Source organism: Pleurodeles waltl, chromosome 6 (assembly GCF_031143425.1).
Source record: "Pleurodeles waltl isolate 20211129_DDA chromosome 6, aPleWal1.hap1.20221129, whole genome shotgun sequence".
Lineage (NCBI taxonomy): Eukaryota > Metazoa > Chordata > Amphibia > Caudata > Salamandridae > Pleurodeles > Pleurodeles waltl.
The window spans coordinates 22,016,935-22,036,544 of record NC_090445.1 but is presented as its reverse complement, the minus strand read 5'-3'; the positions used below and the strand labels follow the sequence as shown (position 1 = coordinate 22,036,544).

The 19,610-nt window shown below is 48.3% G+C and overlaps 1 protein-coding gene across 1 annotated transcript in view; it reads right to left on the bottom strand.

Moving 5' to 3' along the window:
• Positions 1 to 15,065, bottom strand: part of LOC138301466 (nestin-like) — a 38,466-nt gene extending 23,401 nt beyond the window's left edge. The window contains exon 1 of the mRNA XM_069241976.1: positions 14,816 to 15,065. Coding sequence (XP_069098077.1) covers positions 14,816 to 15,065 — 250 coding nt within the window. The remainder of the gene's footprint in view (positions 1 to 14,815) is intronic.
• Between the last annotated feature and the right edge of the window lie 4,545 nt (positions 15,066 to 19,610).

Sequence of the window (19,610 nt, the reverse complement as noted above, 5' to 3'; positions counted from 1 at the left end):
GTTAGATCCTGCAAGCTGCAGAGAATCAGTAATCCTATTATAAAGCAATAAAAACTGCGAGCAGACGTGTCACCTACACTGAACATTTTAAAAATATGCATGAAAAAAACTGACATTGATTTTAAACTGAGTGAAATGCTAAGAAGAAAATCAAATAACAAATGCCCTTTACTTTCCAACGGCGCAAAAACGTCACCTCACTGAACCGTCCTGTGATCGATACTAGCAGGGACATCTTACGGATTGGGGGGCTCTTGGGCCAAACACATGTTGGGGGGCCCTGCTCCGAACAGCTTTAAATTCGTGATCCAGTTTCAGCTCTTTCAGGCCCTCTTTGACCAGGTCACTGACACTGCACTGGTCCAAATTCTAAATGCGTTTCCATCTAATATTTAGAGATAGTGCTGGGTGGTTTTAATATTGTAACACAGCAGCAGCTCATCAATATTACTGTAAATAATCTCTGTGACACCCTCAGATTTCAAATAAGTGAGGCCATGCTTTGATCTAAAAATAACTTTTTTATGGATGTTGCAGTAAACAGAAACACATCTCTCTGCAAAATGTCTGTAATCGACTCTGACACATATCTGACATTAAAAATACATTTATGAAAAATAGTGTTTAAAACAATATCTTTAAGAATCATTTAAGGTTCTCAGGAAGAGACTCTCTCCAGAAGTGAGCTGGCTTCATCAGAGGACAGTCTAGAGACATCCTGGCCATCACAGAGGACAGTCTAGAGACATCCTGGTCATCACAGAGGACAGTGTAGAGACATCCTGGTCTTCACACAGGACAGTCTAGAGACATCCTGGTCTTCACAGAGGACAGTCTAGAGACATCCTGGCCATCACAGAGGACACTCTAGAGACATCTTGTCATTACAGAGAACAGTCTAGAGACATCCTGGTCATCACAGAGGACAGTCTAGAAACATCCTGGTCATCACAGAGGACAGTCTGGGACATCCTGGTCTTCACAGAGAACAGTCTAGAGACATCCTGGTCATCACAGAGGACAGTCTAGAGACATCCTGGTCATTACAGACGACAGTCTAGAGACATCCTAGTCATTACAGAGGACTGTCTAGAGACATCCTGGCCATCACAGAGGACAGTCTAGAGACATCCTGGTCATCACAGAGGACAGTGTAGAGACATCCTGGTCTTCACACAGGACAGTCTAGAGACATCCTGGTCTTCACAGAGGACACTCTAGAGACATCCTGGTCATTACAGAGTACACTCTAGAGACATCCTGGTCATTACAGAGGACACTATAGAGACATCCTGATCTTCACACAGGACAGTCTAGAGACATCTTTGCCATCACAGAGGACAGTCTAGCGACATCCAGATCTTCACACAGGACAGTCTAGAGATATCCTTGTCATCACAGAGGACAGTCAGAGACATGCTGGTCATTACAAAGGACAGTCTAGAGACATCCTGGTCATCACAGAGGACAGTCCAGAGACATGCTGGTCATCACAGAAGACAGTCTAGAGACATCCTGCTCATGACAGAAGCCTGGCTCTATGGAAACACCGCCTCTACTCTGAAGCCTCTTGGGACTCAATCCTGCCCCCCGCGGCAGGAGAGAGAGTGAGGAAGTGTTGATCCATTGAAAAGTTATCGACAACAGGCCTCAGAATGGCACCAAGTGAAAGCTGAGAGATCAGAGGCACTCTCTTCAACAGCCTCCGTCTCAAAGCAGCCCCCTGCTATCAGCCACCCATGACAGCCATCATGATTGTGTCAGGGCTGAGTAGTCTCTTCTCCAGGGGTTGGGGGGATAGACACCCATTGGTAGCTGGTCCTCCCTGTCCTCTTCCTGTCCCAGGGTCTCCTGGACTGCTGGTTGTAGATGTTCACCAGGACTGTTTTACTTTCATGGACACCCAGTGGTAGCTGGTCCTCCCTGTCCTCTTCCTGTCCTAGGGTCTCCTGGACTGCTGGTTGTACAGGCTCACCAGGTCTCTTACTTTCATTTGACACCCAGTGGTAGCTGGTCCTCCCTGTCCCCTCCCTGTGCCTCCCTGCCCCAGGGTCTCCTGGACTGCTGGTTGTACAGGTTCACCAGGACTGTCTTACTTGCATTGATACTCAGTGGGAGCTGTGGTTGGAATGGTTGGAATGTATTAATGTGCAGAAAGCATGTGGGTCCTGGAAGAAATCTCAGGTAAACCATAAGGGCCAATATATCAGGGATCCACCAATTGCTGTAAAAATCATAATTTTACTGCTGGGTTCCTACAGGGCTGGGCCTTCCTTTCAGAAGAGTATGAGGGTTCCCAGTGTAATGGAGCTTGGAAGCATGAATGGATTATGCAAATTTCTAGTTAGGGGCCAACTGAGGTAACGAGTGTTGGACAATCCGCATGTCGAAGCCTGGTGAGGATTCCACAAGAGCCTAGAAACTCTAGAGACATTGATGTCCAATGGGAGAGAGGCAGAAGTGTGGTTGTGGCCCAGGCCTGAGAACACTGAGGGATTGGGACACAAAGGACTCCATCCATGAAATGCTGTAGATAGATGCTGCCCTTCTCCGTGGACCACTGGACCCATCCATTACTAAGGCATCCTCCACTGTCTCTGGGGCAGACCAGACAGGTGATCCTAGATTAGTTCATTGTTCTTGAGTACTGGATCAAGGAATTGAGAATATAGGGCCTGATTTAGAGTGTGGAATAAGGTTTTAACTCTCTCAGGGTGACGGAGGATGGACTCCATCACCCTAATGGGTGCCCATCCTCCACATTTAGAGATGTCCGCCAACCTAGCAAACATCTCTAGTCATTGGCCGGAACACCCATCATGCCCTGCTTGCCACCAGAATGCCCAAATGTGCTTACTACGACTGACTGTACCATGAGACTCCAGTGATGTCGGGCAGCTTGAGTTCCCATTCAGATGAGGCCTTATCTGGCAATTCAAAATGGATTGTTCCTACTGCAGCACGACCAAGGCTGATTTGCATTTGGTTGATCTGTGTATGTAGTGGCTGAGTATGCAAAATAATACTGCAGTGTATTGTGGTCCAGGGTAATGAGGAAATTCGATTTTTAATACGATCGTATCGACCCGCCATTTTGTGGCCCGCCGCCATTTTATGTTGCCTTCACTCAGGCAGCACAGCGAACGAAGTCCATTCTGCCTTTTCTGCTTATTCTGCAACATGGTGTTCAAAACAGCCTTCTGCCTCTATCTTTACAAGGCTGGTATTAAGGTCTGACCGAGTACACTAATCCCTGTCTGGTTTTCTAATCCTTGTTTCAACTATCTGTAGGCTCACACTATTCTCCGCCGATCTTATCTTATCGTCTGGCCTTCGCTGTCCTTTGCTAGTATTCTCTCATTTCACAACTGTCCTCCAAACGCACACAAACTTATCGCACCACATGCAACTTCGTTGTGGATCGGTTAATGAATTAGTTCAAGGGAGGGGTGACAAACACAGCTGGAGGGGAGGCAACCTTAAGTCACTTGATACTTTGTTTTCCAATTCCTTCTATTGGTGCTGTCTTGTTTTCCGACATTTCTATTGGCTCTGTTCTATCTTTACATTATTCTTACTGGCTCCTTTCTATGTGTTCTGGGAGTGTATGTAGTTAATAAATGTTTTTTATACGGTATATAAGATTGTGCGCCACAAAGTAAAGTGGCAGTCTCCTGAGAACATACCTTGTGTACTTCTTGGACAACTGTACTAGCTGCAGCTAATAAAATCCGATCTTTTACGCCTGACAGAGTGTCCCGTGTCTCTGTTAGTTGAGGCAGGTGAATCCAAGGAGATTTCAGGCGTACCCTGCGCCGCCAGGCCCATAAGGTTCTGGTTCTTCAGTAATTACACATGGCAGAGATTGATACAAACATTCCACCTGCTGCCACGCGGGGAAAGATTTTGGCACAGGAGGATGTACTTTTACTATATAATGGCTTTGTCTAGTACACAATAGTTGTACCTACGAAGGTAATGCCTTTGATCCTGGTATGCAGCAAAGAACAGGGTGAGGAATGTAATGCTTGAATGGTGAGCACTGGTGGCCGCATTCCATTCCATCATTCATTGTTCATCATGTTATTCAAGAGAGAGGGCTGACTCATGCAAATCAGTACAGACCCAGCCCGCCAAGATGAATTTGCATATGACTGGTTCCTGCTCGTGGTGGCATTGTGGGCAAAAAAATGATAGACCGGATTGCGTTATGGAGTAATTACTGGGAGCTGAGATTAATTGAAGCAATCCACCTAGATTAATTGAAGCAATCCACCTAGGACTATTCTGTTTTCCTCCGTGTGCAGTCCTAAGTGTGACAGGTATGCCCAGACCTGGGTCCCATGCTGACTGTGCCACAGGACTCAAACTGCACCCTCCTGAAGAGGTCACAAAGGGTCTGGGATTTCTTGTGTTTTCTTTGAGAGGGGACCTAGCTGGGCAGTTCAGTCTGGACTATGGGAGCAAGACCACAATTAATTTGCATTGACTGATTCCTGCCTGAATTGGTATGGGTGGCAAAAAATCAATGGTCCAGATTGCGGTGCTGAGTAATTACCAGTGGCTGAGATTAATTTGAGCTCTTCACCCATTTTGGTATATCAGGGTAGTGATATGGATAGTTTAAGGGTGTACTGACCACTACCATGTGTATTCTTTATCAACTATGTTGTTATTGTATGGATCTTTTACTTCCTTTAAGTCCTCAGGGTTAAGGGTCATGTGACATCAGTTCCTCTGGGATAAGACATTTCCTATGACGTATTTGAGGTAAACAAGTGCTTCACGTCTCTTCCGCCACCGATTGTATTAGTCAAACAACATCCATGGGGAATTTGGCCTTCGTTTAGAGGATATTGCCTCAAAACTTCAAAAAGAACACTTTAAAAGTAAAACTTCCGAATTAATAGTTTGAGAATAAATCCTTTAAAAATGGAACATTTACAAATAGTAAGGACAGTGTGAAAGGGGTGAATGATTTAAAGGCCATGGGTTATTTTTGTTGGGTATAATGGATAGTATACAATGGTTAAGGTTATGGGGTCAGGGATATATGATTAGACGTTACAAGTTAAGGGGTGCGGTCTAGTTATGAGGTTTATGGGAAAGGAGTATAAAGCATGACAATTTAGATTATAGGGTTATAGATTAAGGGGGTCATTATGACCCCGGCAGTCGGTGTTATAGTGGGGGTAGTATCGCCAACAGGCTTGCAGTACCTACTGCCATATTATGACATTGGGGGTTTGGCAAAAGCCAAACCGCCAATGTACTAAACCGACTGCCACGGCGGTAACGCCTGCCAGGCTGGAGCCTACAGTCTCCAGCCCGGCGGCCGTCACACGGCTGCCCACGGTAAAATGACCCCACCCACTGCTATGGTTTCTGTGGCTTTCTTACCGCCACGAAAACCATCGCGGTAGGCTCTATCAGTGCCAGGGAATTCCTTCCTTGGCACTGATAGGGGTTTCCCACGCCCCTCTCCCCCTCACCAGAGTCCTTTACCACCCTCCCCCTTCCAACCTCCCCCCCGACATACACTCACCTACACGCACAGACATACACATGCATACACACATGCATACCTACATTCACCCACGCATGCATACATCCATGCACACACACATCCACACACACTGACATACATAAAAGCACACACGCATTCACACATCACAACATACACGCACACACGCATTCCAAACGCACCACACCCGCATGCATGCACACAGAAACATACACACACATAACACACAGGAGACGGGACGCGGCGCTGCTGCCAGCAGCAGCGTTCACCAGCAGAACACCGCCAGGCCGTATCATGTGTCATGATGCGGTCTGCGGTGGTCTGCTGGCAGCAGCGCCTCCTTACCGCCGTCCGTCGCCATGACCGTAGACGGAATTCCGCCGTCCTTCTGGTGGAATTCCAGCTATGGTCATAATATGGCGGACAGTAGGTAGCCACGGCGACGGTCTTGTGGTGGCCGTCGCCGCGGCGGTAGGCGGCATTTACCGCCTATGTCAGAATGGGGGCCTAAGTGTGTAGGGTTAAGGGTTTGGGATACAACATACAGGCCCAGTTCACAAAGGTAAAGTTAGACCTTTGGTCTAAGGTTAGACCAAAAGTCTAACTTTATGACTTTTCGGTATTCAGAAAGGTAAGATGCGAGTTGTATCTTTACATCTACCCTCGATCTAAGTTTACTTTTGTGAATTGGGCCTGTAAACATAGAGGGTTAAGGATTAAGGGTTAACAGTTAGGGGTACAGGGCTAAGAGGTAAGGAATATGTGTTTGGGGTCTAGCTTGAAGGGTATAGGGTTATGGGGCTAAAGAATGGAGTAAAGAGTGCACATTATAGGTATTAAGGGTAAGGAGCTAGTAGTTGAGGGTAAAGGCTTTACAGTACAGGTGCTACGAGTAAGGACTTGGGGCGCATGGTAAAGGTGTAGGGCATGGGACATCGAGGTTAAAGTTTGGGGTTTAGCATTAATGGCATTGGGGATGGTATTAAGGGTCTAGGCTAAAGGATGAACGATTGGGGGCACAGGGTTGAGGGTATGCAGAATAGGGGTTAATGGTGAAGAGATAACAATAAATAATTGAAGGTACGGGTGTTTAGTTATTCAGGTATATTTAAGGCTAAAGACTGGTGGGTAAAGGGTTAAGATTCATGGTTAACGGTGAAGGGTTTGGGGGTACAGTGTTAAGGAGCTGGGGTAGAGGGTGCATAATGTGCTATGAGTACATTTGGTTGATGTCCCCATTGGAAGTGTGTTTAAAGCATGTTGTTGATTGTAAATGTCTGTTCAAAAAATTGTAAGTTGTTTCTTTTCACAGTAGCACTGCATTTGATTTATTTTCAACGAAACACACTACAATTTTGACGTGATGCAATTAGACTTGTCAAAAATGAACTGATGCCATTTCTCTGTAGAAAATGTTGAATTTACAAGCTCAACCACAGTAAATCAGTGGTGCTCATGCCCGCCAAACGCATTACTCCGTTCTGAGGAACGGGAAACCTTGGGCCCACTTCACAGAGGTACGTACACCAAGGGCATTTTAAAAATACTATCTTAATGTCTGCTCTGGGGACAGATATCCGTCCCAAGGGTCGACATCAAGATAGTACTTGCCTGAAGATAGTATTCGTAAATGCCCTTTGTGAATTCCCAAAGTCATAATCTTAAACTTTTGGTCCAAGTTTAAAAAAAGTCTAAGTCTACCTTTGTGAATCGACCGCAGAGTCTCCACCTGTGTGATCTGTGTGGTCTCTATAGAGGCCAATGATTGAGTGAGCATATCTTTCAAACACCTTTATGATCTGGTGACAGGCACCGACTCGCGTGGCCTTCAGTCTCAACTGCAGAACTCTCAAGTGTGGCTCGTCATAGACACCCGCCCACAACCTCAACTCACACAGACACCTCCAGGTGACTCAGTTCACAGTATACAAGAATAATAATGAACTGCACAAAAAACTGCATAAACACCACGTTCTGGAAAAAAGCAAGCACTCTTGGGGAATGCAAGCTTAAGTAAAAATGTGAAATGTAAACAGAAACTTCATCGCTGACATTGATTACCTAAAAGGTTTATACAATCATTTTCAGGATTCAATGTTTTTGCCTATAAAGATAAAGACATGAATGTAGTGCCCGAGATAGACCCCTTTCTTAGCTGTGAGCAAAATTTGCATAATTTGGATTTCACATATATACATATAACTTTGGGAATATTTTGCAAAATTATGCAGAATTACACAAGGTGCAAATGTGGCATTTAATGCAATATTGTCAAACACAATGCTTCCTTGCGACCATTTTGGATACAAGGATGCATTTCATGCAAAAAAAACAGCACAAAAACTAAGGTGGAATAGAACAGCTGCTCGCATTCTGGATGTTCGCGTTCCCACACTCTTGTGGTGTGATTTGGCAAAGAATGCATTGTAATTACCGGTGTAGAACCGTTTCAGAAATTTCAAGCAATAATCATAATGCAAAATTCCTGAAATTAGGCAAATTACGCGGGGGAATTTAAATTTCACATGGGGTGAGTTTCAATGCCAGTTTTAAGTTATGCCACATCAGAGACCCAGAGGAACCTGCCCAAATAAAGCCCCATCAGGACATTTGGGTGAGAAACCATCTCAGCAACAACTGAGCAACAGGTCCAGTAGGGCCAGTGATGTTCTGGATGCGAAATGGAGTGGACTTAGTCCCCAGAGGCCTGCAACACCAAAAATGCCAATTACTGATACAGTGCACCCAGACTGGTGATGTTCTGAATGTGGTATGGACCAGCCTGTGCTGAATACTCAACCCTCAACCAGGTATGTAGCAGCACCAATGTCCAAATCTGTACAATACCCCAGTGCCAGTGGTGTTGTGAGTGTGATGTAGTCATCCTTGCAAGGTACACTGCTCCAGTATTGTTTCTGAGAACATATTTAAAGTGCAGTGTAACTGAGCATGCTCTGTAAACTCCTTTGTACATTTTATGGTGTGATGCACAGACACACATCTGGGCACTCACAAATGTACAAACAATAGTCATAGAGGCACATCCACACATAGACAACATGCATGGTGGCACGTATGTAGACAAGAAACACACAAATGGCTGGATGCAGATGTGTATGTTGCATGAATACTTGAATGAATTGATGGATGTAGGTGGGTTTATGCAGCGGCGAATGGAGGAATAGATGAATATATGTGGGTGCGAGTGGATGGACCAGTGCTTCGGTCCCACTAGATGAGATGGATGAATGCATGAGTGCTTGTGGATGCAATTATATAGGTGTATGAGCGAATAAATGTTACTAGATGGGTGCATGGGTGGATGCCTGGGGTGGGTAGATAGAGAGGTACAAGTGGATGAATGCACAGCTGTTGTCACCAAGAGACAGCATTGTGTTGCCACAGCACACAGCTTTTTCAAAGCAAAGAATATACCTGGGCCTTCACTTATGAAACAATTACTGCTTTCAAAAAGCACAGATACAGATAAGTGTTTTAAGTTGCATTTACATCTATTCAATGACAGGATATTACATTTTTCTATGACATATCCAGTTACTTAAGGCTGTTGGCAGACTGCCATCTTGGTCACTGCATGTAAATGCCCTTCTGTGAGCAGCATCCTTTGCACTGCATTGTGCCATGAGGCTCAATACCAATCAATCGGGGTTTATAAAGGGTGGCAAAGCACTTGTGAGGGTCTCAAGGCGCTGGAGCTGTTAGCTGCTTCGCGGAGCTCTGTTTATTCAAACAGCCATGACTTGAGTCCTTTTCTGAATTCCCAGAGTGATGCAGCGTTCCTGAGGTGCAGGGGAAAGCTGTTCTAGGCTTTGGCCGCCAGGTGGGAGAAGGAGCTCCCACCTGTTTGATGGCCAGATCCAGGGAATGTCTGCGAGGAAGAGGGAGGCGGATCACAGGTGTCTGGTTGGTTGGTGGAAGGTCATTCTTTTGTTGATGTTTGGTGGTCCGGATTTGTATGCATGGGTCAGCATCTTGAACTGGCATCTCTTCTGGCTCAGGAGCTAGTGTAGCTTTTTGATGTGAGTCCATCTGGGGAGGGGAGGTTCCCTAACGGTTAGCCCAAATGATGAGTGGGACTCTGATCCTGGCTCTTAACTAGTGGGTCAAACAACTGATGGCATCATCATAGAGACGTACTTAGGGCTAATTGTGTTCCTGTCTGCAGGAGACCTAGTTTGGCCATTCAGGATGGAAGGAACATTCCTATTAGAGGAGGACATAGACTGAGTTGCATATGACTGGTCACTATTGACAGTGCAATAATGGGCAAAAACACAATAGACTAGAATGTGTTTCCCATGTAATAACCGGTGGTTGTCAATCAAGCAGTCCACCCCCCCTCGATTTTAATTTTTCCTCAATATGGAAGGGAAAGACCCCCATGCTGATCTTCCAGGCAGCCTAAAATATGAGCGGCTGCCCTGGCACTTCTCAAGAGGTCATAAAGGGCAACATCTGGAGACAGCAGTCTCCGCAGCATGAAAGTCACAATCAGCCCAGACAGTCCTGTGGCCACAAAACCACAGTGGATGGACCGGTGACTCTAACCAGCATGCACGGATGAAACAACCAACCAGGTTGAGGCATTGAAGCCTGCCCTTCATGGTGCCAGAAGCAGGGAACAGTGTGAGCCCTGTCCCAAGCACAGGGGCAAGCATGCCCTACCCCACATCCCACCCCTGTACCCCTCTCACTTGTGACTATGAGGCAATGCAGGAAGCGTTGGCCATCACCAGGTTTCTCGCCCAATAGATTGATATCCTCAGTGTTCTCCCATTCTCCCTCTCACGTGTGTACACACAACATAGAACTGTACACACACCTTCACACTGGGTATCTGGGAGCAAGTATAATCACATGGAAACTGCTCTGTTTTTTTGCTCACCCCTCAAAAGAGGGCACAATGAGGACTAGACGATGGGGCACCGGACCATAAGCTCCATTTAACTGTGAGCTCTGCAGGCCCTTCTCTCAACTTCAACAACACCTACATTTTATGTATCAGGCGGTGAGCACACTACCAGTGCAAGATGGCAAAGGTCATTTACATGCAGGGTATCAATACGACTGCATTATAACACAGGGACACATCATTCTCCATACACTGTAATAGAAGCACCTGTTTAAGGGATTAAGGCAAAACAAAATGTAATTATGTCATGAATGTCCCAATAACTTATGGTAAGCTGCATTACTCTGATTCCAAGTCATCATTGCCACAGTTCTTATAAAACAAGGTGAGTTTGCACCTGGAAACAGGTAATCCACTTGGTCCTCTTAGAAAAAGAGAAACACTAACCTCAAAAAGGTTTGTTCTTTTTTATTTTAATTTGGCTTCTCTCCCTGTAGCCATTAGAACCCCAAGGGCTTGCCAGACATCCTGTTCACTACTGAGCAGCTGCAATCTGGGTGAGTACAAAACTGATCTTTAGGGTAAATTAGAGAATCCAATGTATGGGACAAGGAAGATTTGCACTTGGAGTAATAAAAAATTACTGGCAAGTAATCATGACATTAGCACTCATCCTTGTGACAGTCCTTACAAAGCAAGGATCTACCAAGCAGGGCACATGCCTCAGCATGAACTGTTAAAAAACGAAGGGCCAGATGTATCAAAAAACCAAGCTGTATTTCTTAAATAGCGAATTTTAAGAAATCGCTATTTAAGAAATGCAAAATGGTATGTATGATTTTTGCGATTCGGTAATAGCGTTTTCTTAAAATTCGCAAATGCTATTACCGAATCGCAAATAGAGAATCCAACTCCATTTGCACCTATGGGCCTGCTGCGAATGGTTTTGCATTTCCTAAATTGCGAATTCCAGTTAGGAATTCGCAATTTAGGAAATGCAAATCCCAGGGTGCTGGGGGCCTAAGGCCCCCTCTGCTGCACCCCAAAAATATTTTTACGGACATGTGAAGCGCACACATGCCTTAGGGGCATGTGTGCGCTACATGTCAATTTTAAAAATGCATTTAAAATGCATTTTTAAAATTTGCACATGGTTACCACCAAACTTTTGTTGGTGGTAATTGCATTTCCTAAATGCCCAATTTGCATTTAGGAAATGCTTGATACATGTGCTTTGGGAATCGCTAATAAGGATTCCTTATTTGCGATTTCCTATTTAGAGAATAGCAATTTGCGATTCTCTAAATGGGGTCGCAATTTGAAGGAATCGCTATTTTAGCGATTCCTTAAAATTGCACTGCGAATGCCTTTCATACATTCTGAAAGGCATTTTTGCATTCGCAAACGGCCGAATTTTGCGATTCGCACCGTTTGCGAATGCAAAATCGCTTGATACATCTGGCCCTAAATTGTGACCCCACAGAGAGGGTCAAGTGCTCAAAGTCCAGGCCAAGAAGCATACTTCTTGGAGACCAGAGATTAAGGAGGCAAAGAACAAGCATAGGATAACAAAGATCAATCTGTTGTAGTTTAGCAGTGATTAGATTAAGCATTAGCAGAAGACATCTTGCATTTAGCAACTATTGTGAACATTTCGCGGAATCCATTTTGTATTCATGGCAGCCATTTTCTCTGCCACATGCTGCCATGTGCTCGCCCTGTGCTCCGTCCTACCTTCCTGTTAACTACTTTTGAAAATCTGTCTAGTGACAAGTTATATTTAGCATCTCCTACTTTGCACATGCCCAGTAAGCTTTGCAGCTGTTACTAATTGGTAACAGACAGTAATGTGTCTACTAGTCCTTGAAAACTGTTAGACTCTCCTACCTGTCGACTGTGCATTTCCATATGACCTTATATGTTTATAAGTCTTGCTTCTATAATTGTACCACCTTCTTTTAGCCCCTGCGTGGGTATAAAAGGACCATGCTCTCTTAGTTCAGTGTGCTACTTCAAACATTACCAAAGGGTGATGTTTGAACTGTAGTACCACCTCTTGAGGTTTAATAAACTTTGTCTTTTATTTCAGTTTCTGTGCCAACTTCTTCCTATATGGTCTGAGGACTTTGTACAGAGAAGGGCGAACCCCTTGCACTAGTAGGCCTTGCTGAGGCTTACTTCGACAAAGCCACATGACTTACTTCAAGACTGAACAAAGATAACTCTATATCTTGGCTCACCTGTGAGGTGGCTCCTGGAAACTACTCTAATAACAAAGATGAGTTTTGGAAACCGCGAGGAAGAAATGATGAAATTGTGCAATGAAAAATAACCTAATATAAAAAGACCATGAAGAAACAAGTAATTGCCCTGAACTAAAACTAGACCATGGACTGGGTGAACATGGGAAACCCGAGGCATAAATGGAATGCCCACCTCAGCAACCACCAGCTCCTCGACGCAATGCGGTCCGGATTCAGGCCCAACCACAGTACAGAAACAGCACTCATTGCCACAACATAGGACATAGGAGACACAGCAGCCCTCATTCTCCTGGACCTCTCAGGAGCATGTGATACTGTCTCATTTTCCATCATCACTACCAAGCGCCTGCACAACATTGGCATCAAAGGACCGGCACTCTGCTGGATCTGGTACTTTTTAACGAATAGAACATAAGCTGTCAGCCTGGCACATTACTCCACAGAAGCCCACAAACTCATCTGTGGAGGGCCTCATGATCCATCGTATACTCTCACCCTCTTCGATGCACATATGATCCCTCTGTCCACTGTCATCCGTATACTCTACATCTACATCTTGTCCTAAGCTGATCACATGCAACTCATACTCTCCCTCTCAGACAAGACGCCCAACACAAGAAACACGTTCACTGGCTACATGACCGAAGTCACTAACTGGATAAAAGCCAACTGCCTCAAGCTCAGCTCAATCAATCAGGGTTTATAGAGTGCAGTAAGTCCCCCGTGAGGTGTCCAGGTGCTGAGAACATAGCTGCTAAGGGGTTTAGTTGAACTGCCAGGTCTTGAGTCCTTTCATGAATTCCAGAAGAGAGGATGAGGTCCGTAGGTGAAGGGGGAGAAGACAGACAAAGGGGGTTATTCCAACTTTGGAGGAAGTGGTAATCCGTCCCAAAAGTGACGGTAAAGTGACGGATATACCACCAGCCGTATTACGAGTCCATTATATCCTATGGAACTCGTAATACGGCTGGTGGTAAATCCGTCACATTTGGGACGGATTACCACCTCCTCCAAAGTTGTAATAACCCCCAAAATCTTTGGCAAGAACACCTTGGCATGAGACGCCAGCTGGTGGGCGACTGAACTCTGATCCACTCCCAGCAGCCACACTTGGAACCTTGGAATCATCATCAACAAACTGGATATTACTGCCCAAGTCAAAGCCATCACTGCTCCCTGCTTTCACACCCTGAAGATGCTGAGGAAAATTGTCCAAAGGCTCCAAGCAACACTAGAAAAACTCCAGCGAGTTGGACTATGAGGACACCCTCTATGCCGAGATTACCAAGCAACTCACTAGAACACCACAGACCACCCAGAACTCAGCAGTCAGACCTATCCTCAACCTCCCACACAGAACTCACAGCATACCACGCCTCAGGGAACTACACCGGCTCCCAATACACAAGCATGCTCATTTTAAACTCTTCACCCACACATTCAAGGCACAAGACAACTCAAGCCCCACCTACCCGGACAGTCACATCTCCTTTTACCAACCACCCAAGCACTTCTGCCCTGCAGGACTCCTACTCACACATCCTAGATCCAGAATCAGATCCGGGGGATCAGATCTCTTACGTCACTCCTTAAGCATGGAACGGCCTCCTCGCCAAATCCGACCCTCCTCCTCTCTACTGGAATCACACAAGAAGCTGAGGACCTGGATTTTAATTAACTAACTTACCAAAGGCAGGGCTGGGCACGCACTCCTGCTCGGCATCAGGATATCCTTGAAAGTGATATTGCGCTTTACAAATACACATAACACTCATAACACAACACATCTCCAGACAACAGTATGCGAGAAGAACAAAGTAACCTTCAGTGCAGGAACTTGTGGGGAACAAGACACAGGATCAGGCTCCTTCCTCACATGATCTGATCCAGAGAGAACAGATGCTTAAAGTAAAGCATGACAACTCTGATTCACAACAGACAGAATGGAAAAGTGTGATTCGCTAGGAGAACTCACAGCAATGGTTAGCTGGTCCAGCAATGTGGATAGAGCGTGGTGTACCCTCAGACGTCACTCTCTGCTGGTGCTCTTTGCGGTTCATGGTACCCTCAGATATCACTCCATGCGGGTGATCTTTGCAGTTCACAGTTCCCTCATATGTCACTCTATGCTGAAGCTCTTTGTCATTCACGTACCCTCAGACGTCACTCTATGCTGGTTCTGTTTGCAGTTCATAGTATCCTCAGACGTCACTCCGTGCCGGTGCTGTATGCGGTTCACGGTATCCTCAGACGTCACTCTATACCGGTGCTCTTTGCAGTTCACTGTACCCTCCCTTGAAGGGCACAAAGATTCGCATTCATCCAGAGCCAGGCCCGAACCCTGCCTCAGACCAAAGACACCAAAACTCCTGCTTGTACCTTTGCCACGTTTGCCAACAGACATGTCAGAGGTTACCCCTGCCTGGGTGTCCAACCTGTCTTCCACAGTTCACGTCTATGGACGGACATCTGTGGGAACCGTCTTCTGTCTCAGTTTTAGAGCTTCCTGAAAATTGCAGATACTCCACTCTGGAAGTCTGCACTTCTCTTCTAGAATACATAGGTGGTCATTCCGACCTCGGAGGTCTTTTCAATAGACCGCCGAGGGACCGCCGTACGGAAGACCGCCAGTGCTGGCGGTCTTCCGCACGGGCCACTATGACCGTTGGCAGCGCTCCCCCCGTTTCCGGACGAAGAGCCGCCAACAGCCATACTGGCGGCAGGCGGGGAAGTGGAGGTAGCTCCACCTCCACCGCCACGCCAACAGAACGCAGCCCAGAGAATCACGACCTGTGATTCGCTGTGGCGGTGTTCTGTTGGCGTGGCGGTGTCGGCGGAGCTGCCCCCATGGGTCCCGTTCCCTCCCGGAGGATCACCGGAACAGGTAAGGTGATCGTCTGCTAGGGAAGGGGGGTGGGGGGGTGTTGTGAGTTGTGTGCGTGCATGGGGGTGTGCGTGTGTGTATGTTGAGGGGGCGTGTGAGTGCGTGCATGAATGCGATGGGGTGTGTGTATGTGCATGAGTGCGTGCGTGCATGAATGCAGGGGGGGGGTGTACGTGCATGAGTGCATGCATGAATGCGGGGGGGTGTGTATGTGCATGAGTGCGTGCATGAATGTGTGCGTGTATGTGTGCGTATATGTTGGGGATCGGGTGGGGGCGGGGGTCCTGCAACCTTTTGGGGGTGGCAGGGGTGGTGGGGGGGTAGGGGAGGGAGTTGGGGTGGGGGTTAGGGGTGGGGGAGACCCCTATCAGTGCCAGGGAATGGATTCCCTGGCACTGATAGTGCTTACCGCCATGGATTTCATGGCGGTCCCAAACCGCATGAAATCCATGGCGGTAAGCCGGGGTCAGGCGGGTTGGAATACCGCCGGCGGTATGTGATGACCGCCGGGCTGGAAACCCAGGTCTCCAGCCCGGCGGTCGTTACCGCCGTGGCGGTCGGAACGGTGAAGCGACGGCTGGCCATGGCGGTAACCGCCATGGTCAAAATTCATGAAAAAAGACCGCCAGCCTGTTGGCGTTCTTACCCCCGCTTCACTGCCGACTGCCACGGTCGGAATGACCGCCATAGTCCTGAGAGCACTGAGAGCCGGCTGGGAGCCCTGCTAGTGTGGATCTTTAACATGGAACACCCTTTGGTTAGCCTGACATTACAGTAGTGCCCTTTAAACTAGGTAATGAATGGCCCCACAGTACCAGATCCTTGCATCTCCTGGACACGAGTGGTGTCTGACCGGGAACAAGGCCGGGGCTCGAGCAGTCAATGTAAAGCTGGAGTGTCCAGTAAGGGGCCACTACCTACCCAAACACAGTGACTTCTGCCTGTTTTATTCTGGGTTCTTCTAGAAATGTGCATAGCACCTCTCAACTAACACTTTCTAGATTTTTCCCTCTTCTATCCCCCATTATCCAGTTCAATCCAACTAACAAACTCACATGTCCACAGGTCAAATTAACTCGTAATTCCCTACTCTAATCCACCACTATTCCTTTTGGGTTCCGGAGTAGAGTACTACTCACCGAAAAGCGCTTTGACGCCTCCACAGGGGTAGTAAGCGCTAAACAATTACAAATACTTCATTAGCTGAATTTAAATAGTAATAAACCAGGGCAGATCCCATTATATACCACGACAGAGCTTAATTTGCATACTAAGGCCCTCATTCGGACCTTGGCGGGCGGCGGAGGCCGCCCGCCAAAGTCCAGCCGTCAAAATACTGTGCCGCGGTCGCAAGACCGCGGCGGGTATTTTGACTTTTCCCCTTGGCTGGCGGGCGGCCGCCGAAAGGCCGCCCGCCAGCCCAGGGGAAAACGACCTTCCCACCATGAAGCCGGCTCGTAATCGAGCCGGCGGAGTGGGAAGGTGCGACGGGTGCTACTGCACCCGTCGCGTATTTCACTGTCTGCTATGCAGACAGTGAAATACTAGCGGGGCCCTCTTACGGGGGCCCCTGCAGTGCCCATGCCATTGGCATGGGCACTGCAGGGGCCCCCAGGGGCCCCGCGACACCCCCTACCGCCATCCTGTTCCTGGCGGGCGACCCGCCAGGAACAGGATGGCGGTAGGGGGTGTCAGAATCCCCAAGGCGGCGCAGCAAGCTGCGCTGCCTTGGAGGATTCCAACGGGCAGCGGAAAACAGGCGGGAGACCGCCGGTTTTCCTGCACTGACCGCGGCCAAAGCGCCGCGGTCAGAATGCCCTGCGGGGCACCGCCGGGCTGTTGGCGGTGCTCCCGCCAACCGCGAGCCTGGCGGTCACAGACCGCCAGGCTCGTAATGAGGGCCTAAGTGCCAGGACCCAGAGGATGCCTTTAGATGACGTCACTGGGGCTGCCCGCGCCTTCGCCTGTGCCCACCTTTGCAACAGGTTGAGTGTTGCTGGTGGGGGAGGGTCCTGAGGGGGCCACAGGGGAGTGATATTGGAAGTGTGCAGCGGGTTCAGTGCAGAAGCTGCTGGAACCCTGCTCTTCTGTTTACAGCTCATTTCCCAGTGACTCATGTCTATCTTGAAACCGACATACAATGCCTGCGATATTAGATGCATAAGGCTCTTATCTCAGCCCTAACAATGCATACCAACTCGTATTTACTGCGTTTCCAGCTCCTCAGAGGCGCTCCATCCTTTGTGGGAGATTACCATACATTTGAATATGCAAATGCTTCACTTGCCAGATACTGTACATAACACTTTCCCTCCAGTTTTGTTGACTTTCTGTGTTTTAACAAATGTCAAATGGAAAATGTAACTACTGCATGCAAAGAGTTTTATCTTTCCTCTTCTTCGGTGAGTGGAGTTTTGAAGAAGAACAGCGTGCAACCGAATTGCACAAGCGGACAAATCTTGGGCAGAGCAACCCCCAACTGCCTGTACCCCAATTCTCACCTGCAGGCCCTTCCCCACACTGCCAGTACCCCATTCTCACCTGTAGATCCCTCCCACACTGCCTGTACCCCCATTCTCACCTGTAGATCCTCCCACACTGCCTGTACCCCCATTCTCACCTGCAGACCGCTCCCCACACTGCCTGTACCCCATTCTCACCTGTAGATCCCTCCCACACTGCCTATACCCCAATTCTCACCTGCAGACCCCCCCCCCCACACTGCTAGTACCCCATTCTCACCTGTAGGTCCCTCCCACACTGCCTGTACCCCATTCTCACCTGTAGATCCCCCACACTGCCTGTACCCCCATTCTCACTTGCAGACCCCTCCCCACACTGCCAGTAGCCCATTCTCACCTGTAGATCCCTCCCACACTGCCAGTACCCCATTCTCACCTGTAGGTCCCTCCCACACTGCCTATACCCCAATTCTCACCTGCAGACCCCCCCACACTGCTAGTACCCCATTCTCACCTGTAGGTCCCTCCCACACTGCCTGTACCCCATTCTCACCTGTAGATCCCCCACACTGCCTGTACCCCCATTCTCACCTGCAGACCCCTCCCCACACCGCCAGTACCCCATTCTCACCTGTAGATCCCTCCCACACTGCCTGTACCCCATTCTCACCTGTAGATCCCCCCACACTGCCTGTATCCCCATTCTCACCTGTAGATCCCTCCCACACGGCCTGTACCCCATTCTCACCTGTAGATCCCCCACACTGCCTGTACCCCCATTCTCACCTGCATACCCCTCCCCACACTGCCTGTACCCCTTTCTCACCTGTACATCCCCCCACACTGCCTGTACCCCCATTCTCTCCTGCAGACCGCTCCCCACACTGCCTGTACCCCATTCTCACCTGCAGACCCCTCCCCACACTGCCTGTACCCCATTCTCACCTGTAGATCCCTCCCACACTGCCAGTACATCATTCTCACCTGCAGACCGGCCCCCACAGTGCCTGTACCCCATTCTCACCTGTAGATCCCCCCACACTGCCTGTACCCCCATTCTCACCTGTAGATCCCTCCCACACTGCCTGTACCCCCATTCTCACCTGTCGATCCCTCCCACACTGCCTGTTCGCTATTCTCACCTGTAGATCCCTCCCACACTGTCTGTACCCCCATTCTCACCTGCAGACCCCTCCCCACACTGCCAGTACCCCATTCTCACCTGTAGATCCCCCACACTGCCTGTACCCCCATTCCCACCTGCAGACCGCTCCCCACACTGCCTGTACCCCATTCTCACCTGTAGATCCCTCCCACACTGCCTGTACCCCATTCTCACCTGTAGATCCCTCACACTGCCTGTACCCCCATTCTCACCTGCAGACCCCTCCCCACACTGCCTGTACCCCATTCTCACCTGCAGACCCCTCCCCATACAGCCTGTACACCATTCACACCTGTAGATCCCCCCACACTGCCTGTATCCCCATTCTCAACTGCAGACCGCTCCCCACACTGCCTGTACCCCATTCTCACCTGTAGATCCTCCCCACACTGCCTGTACCCCCATTCTCACCTGTAGATCCCTCCCACACTGCCTGCA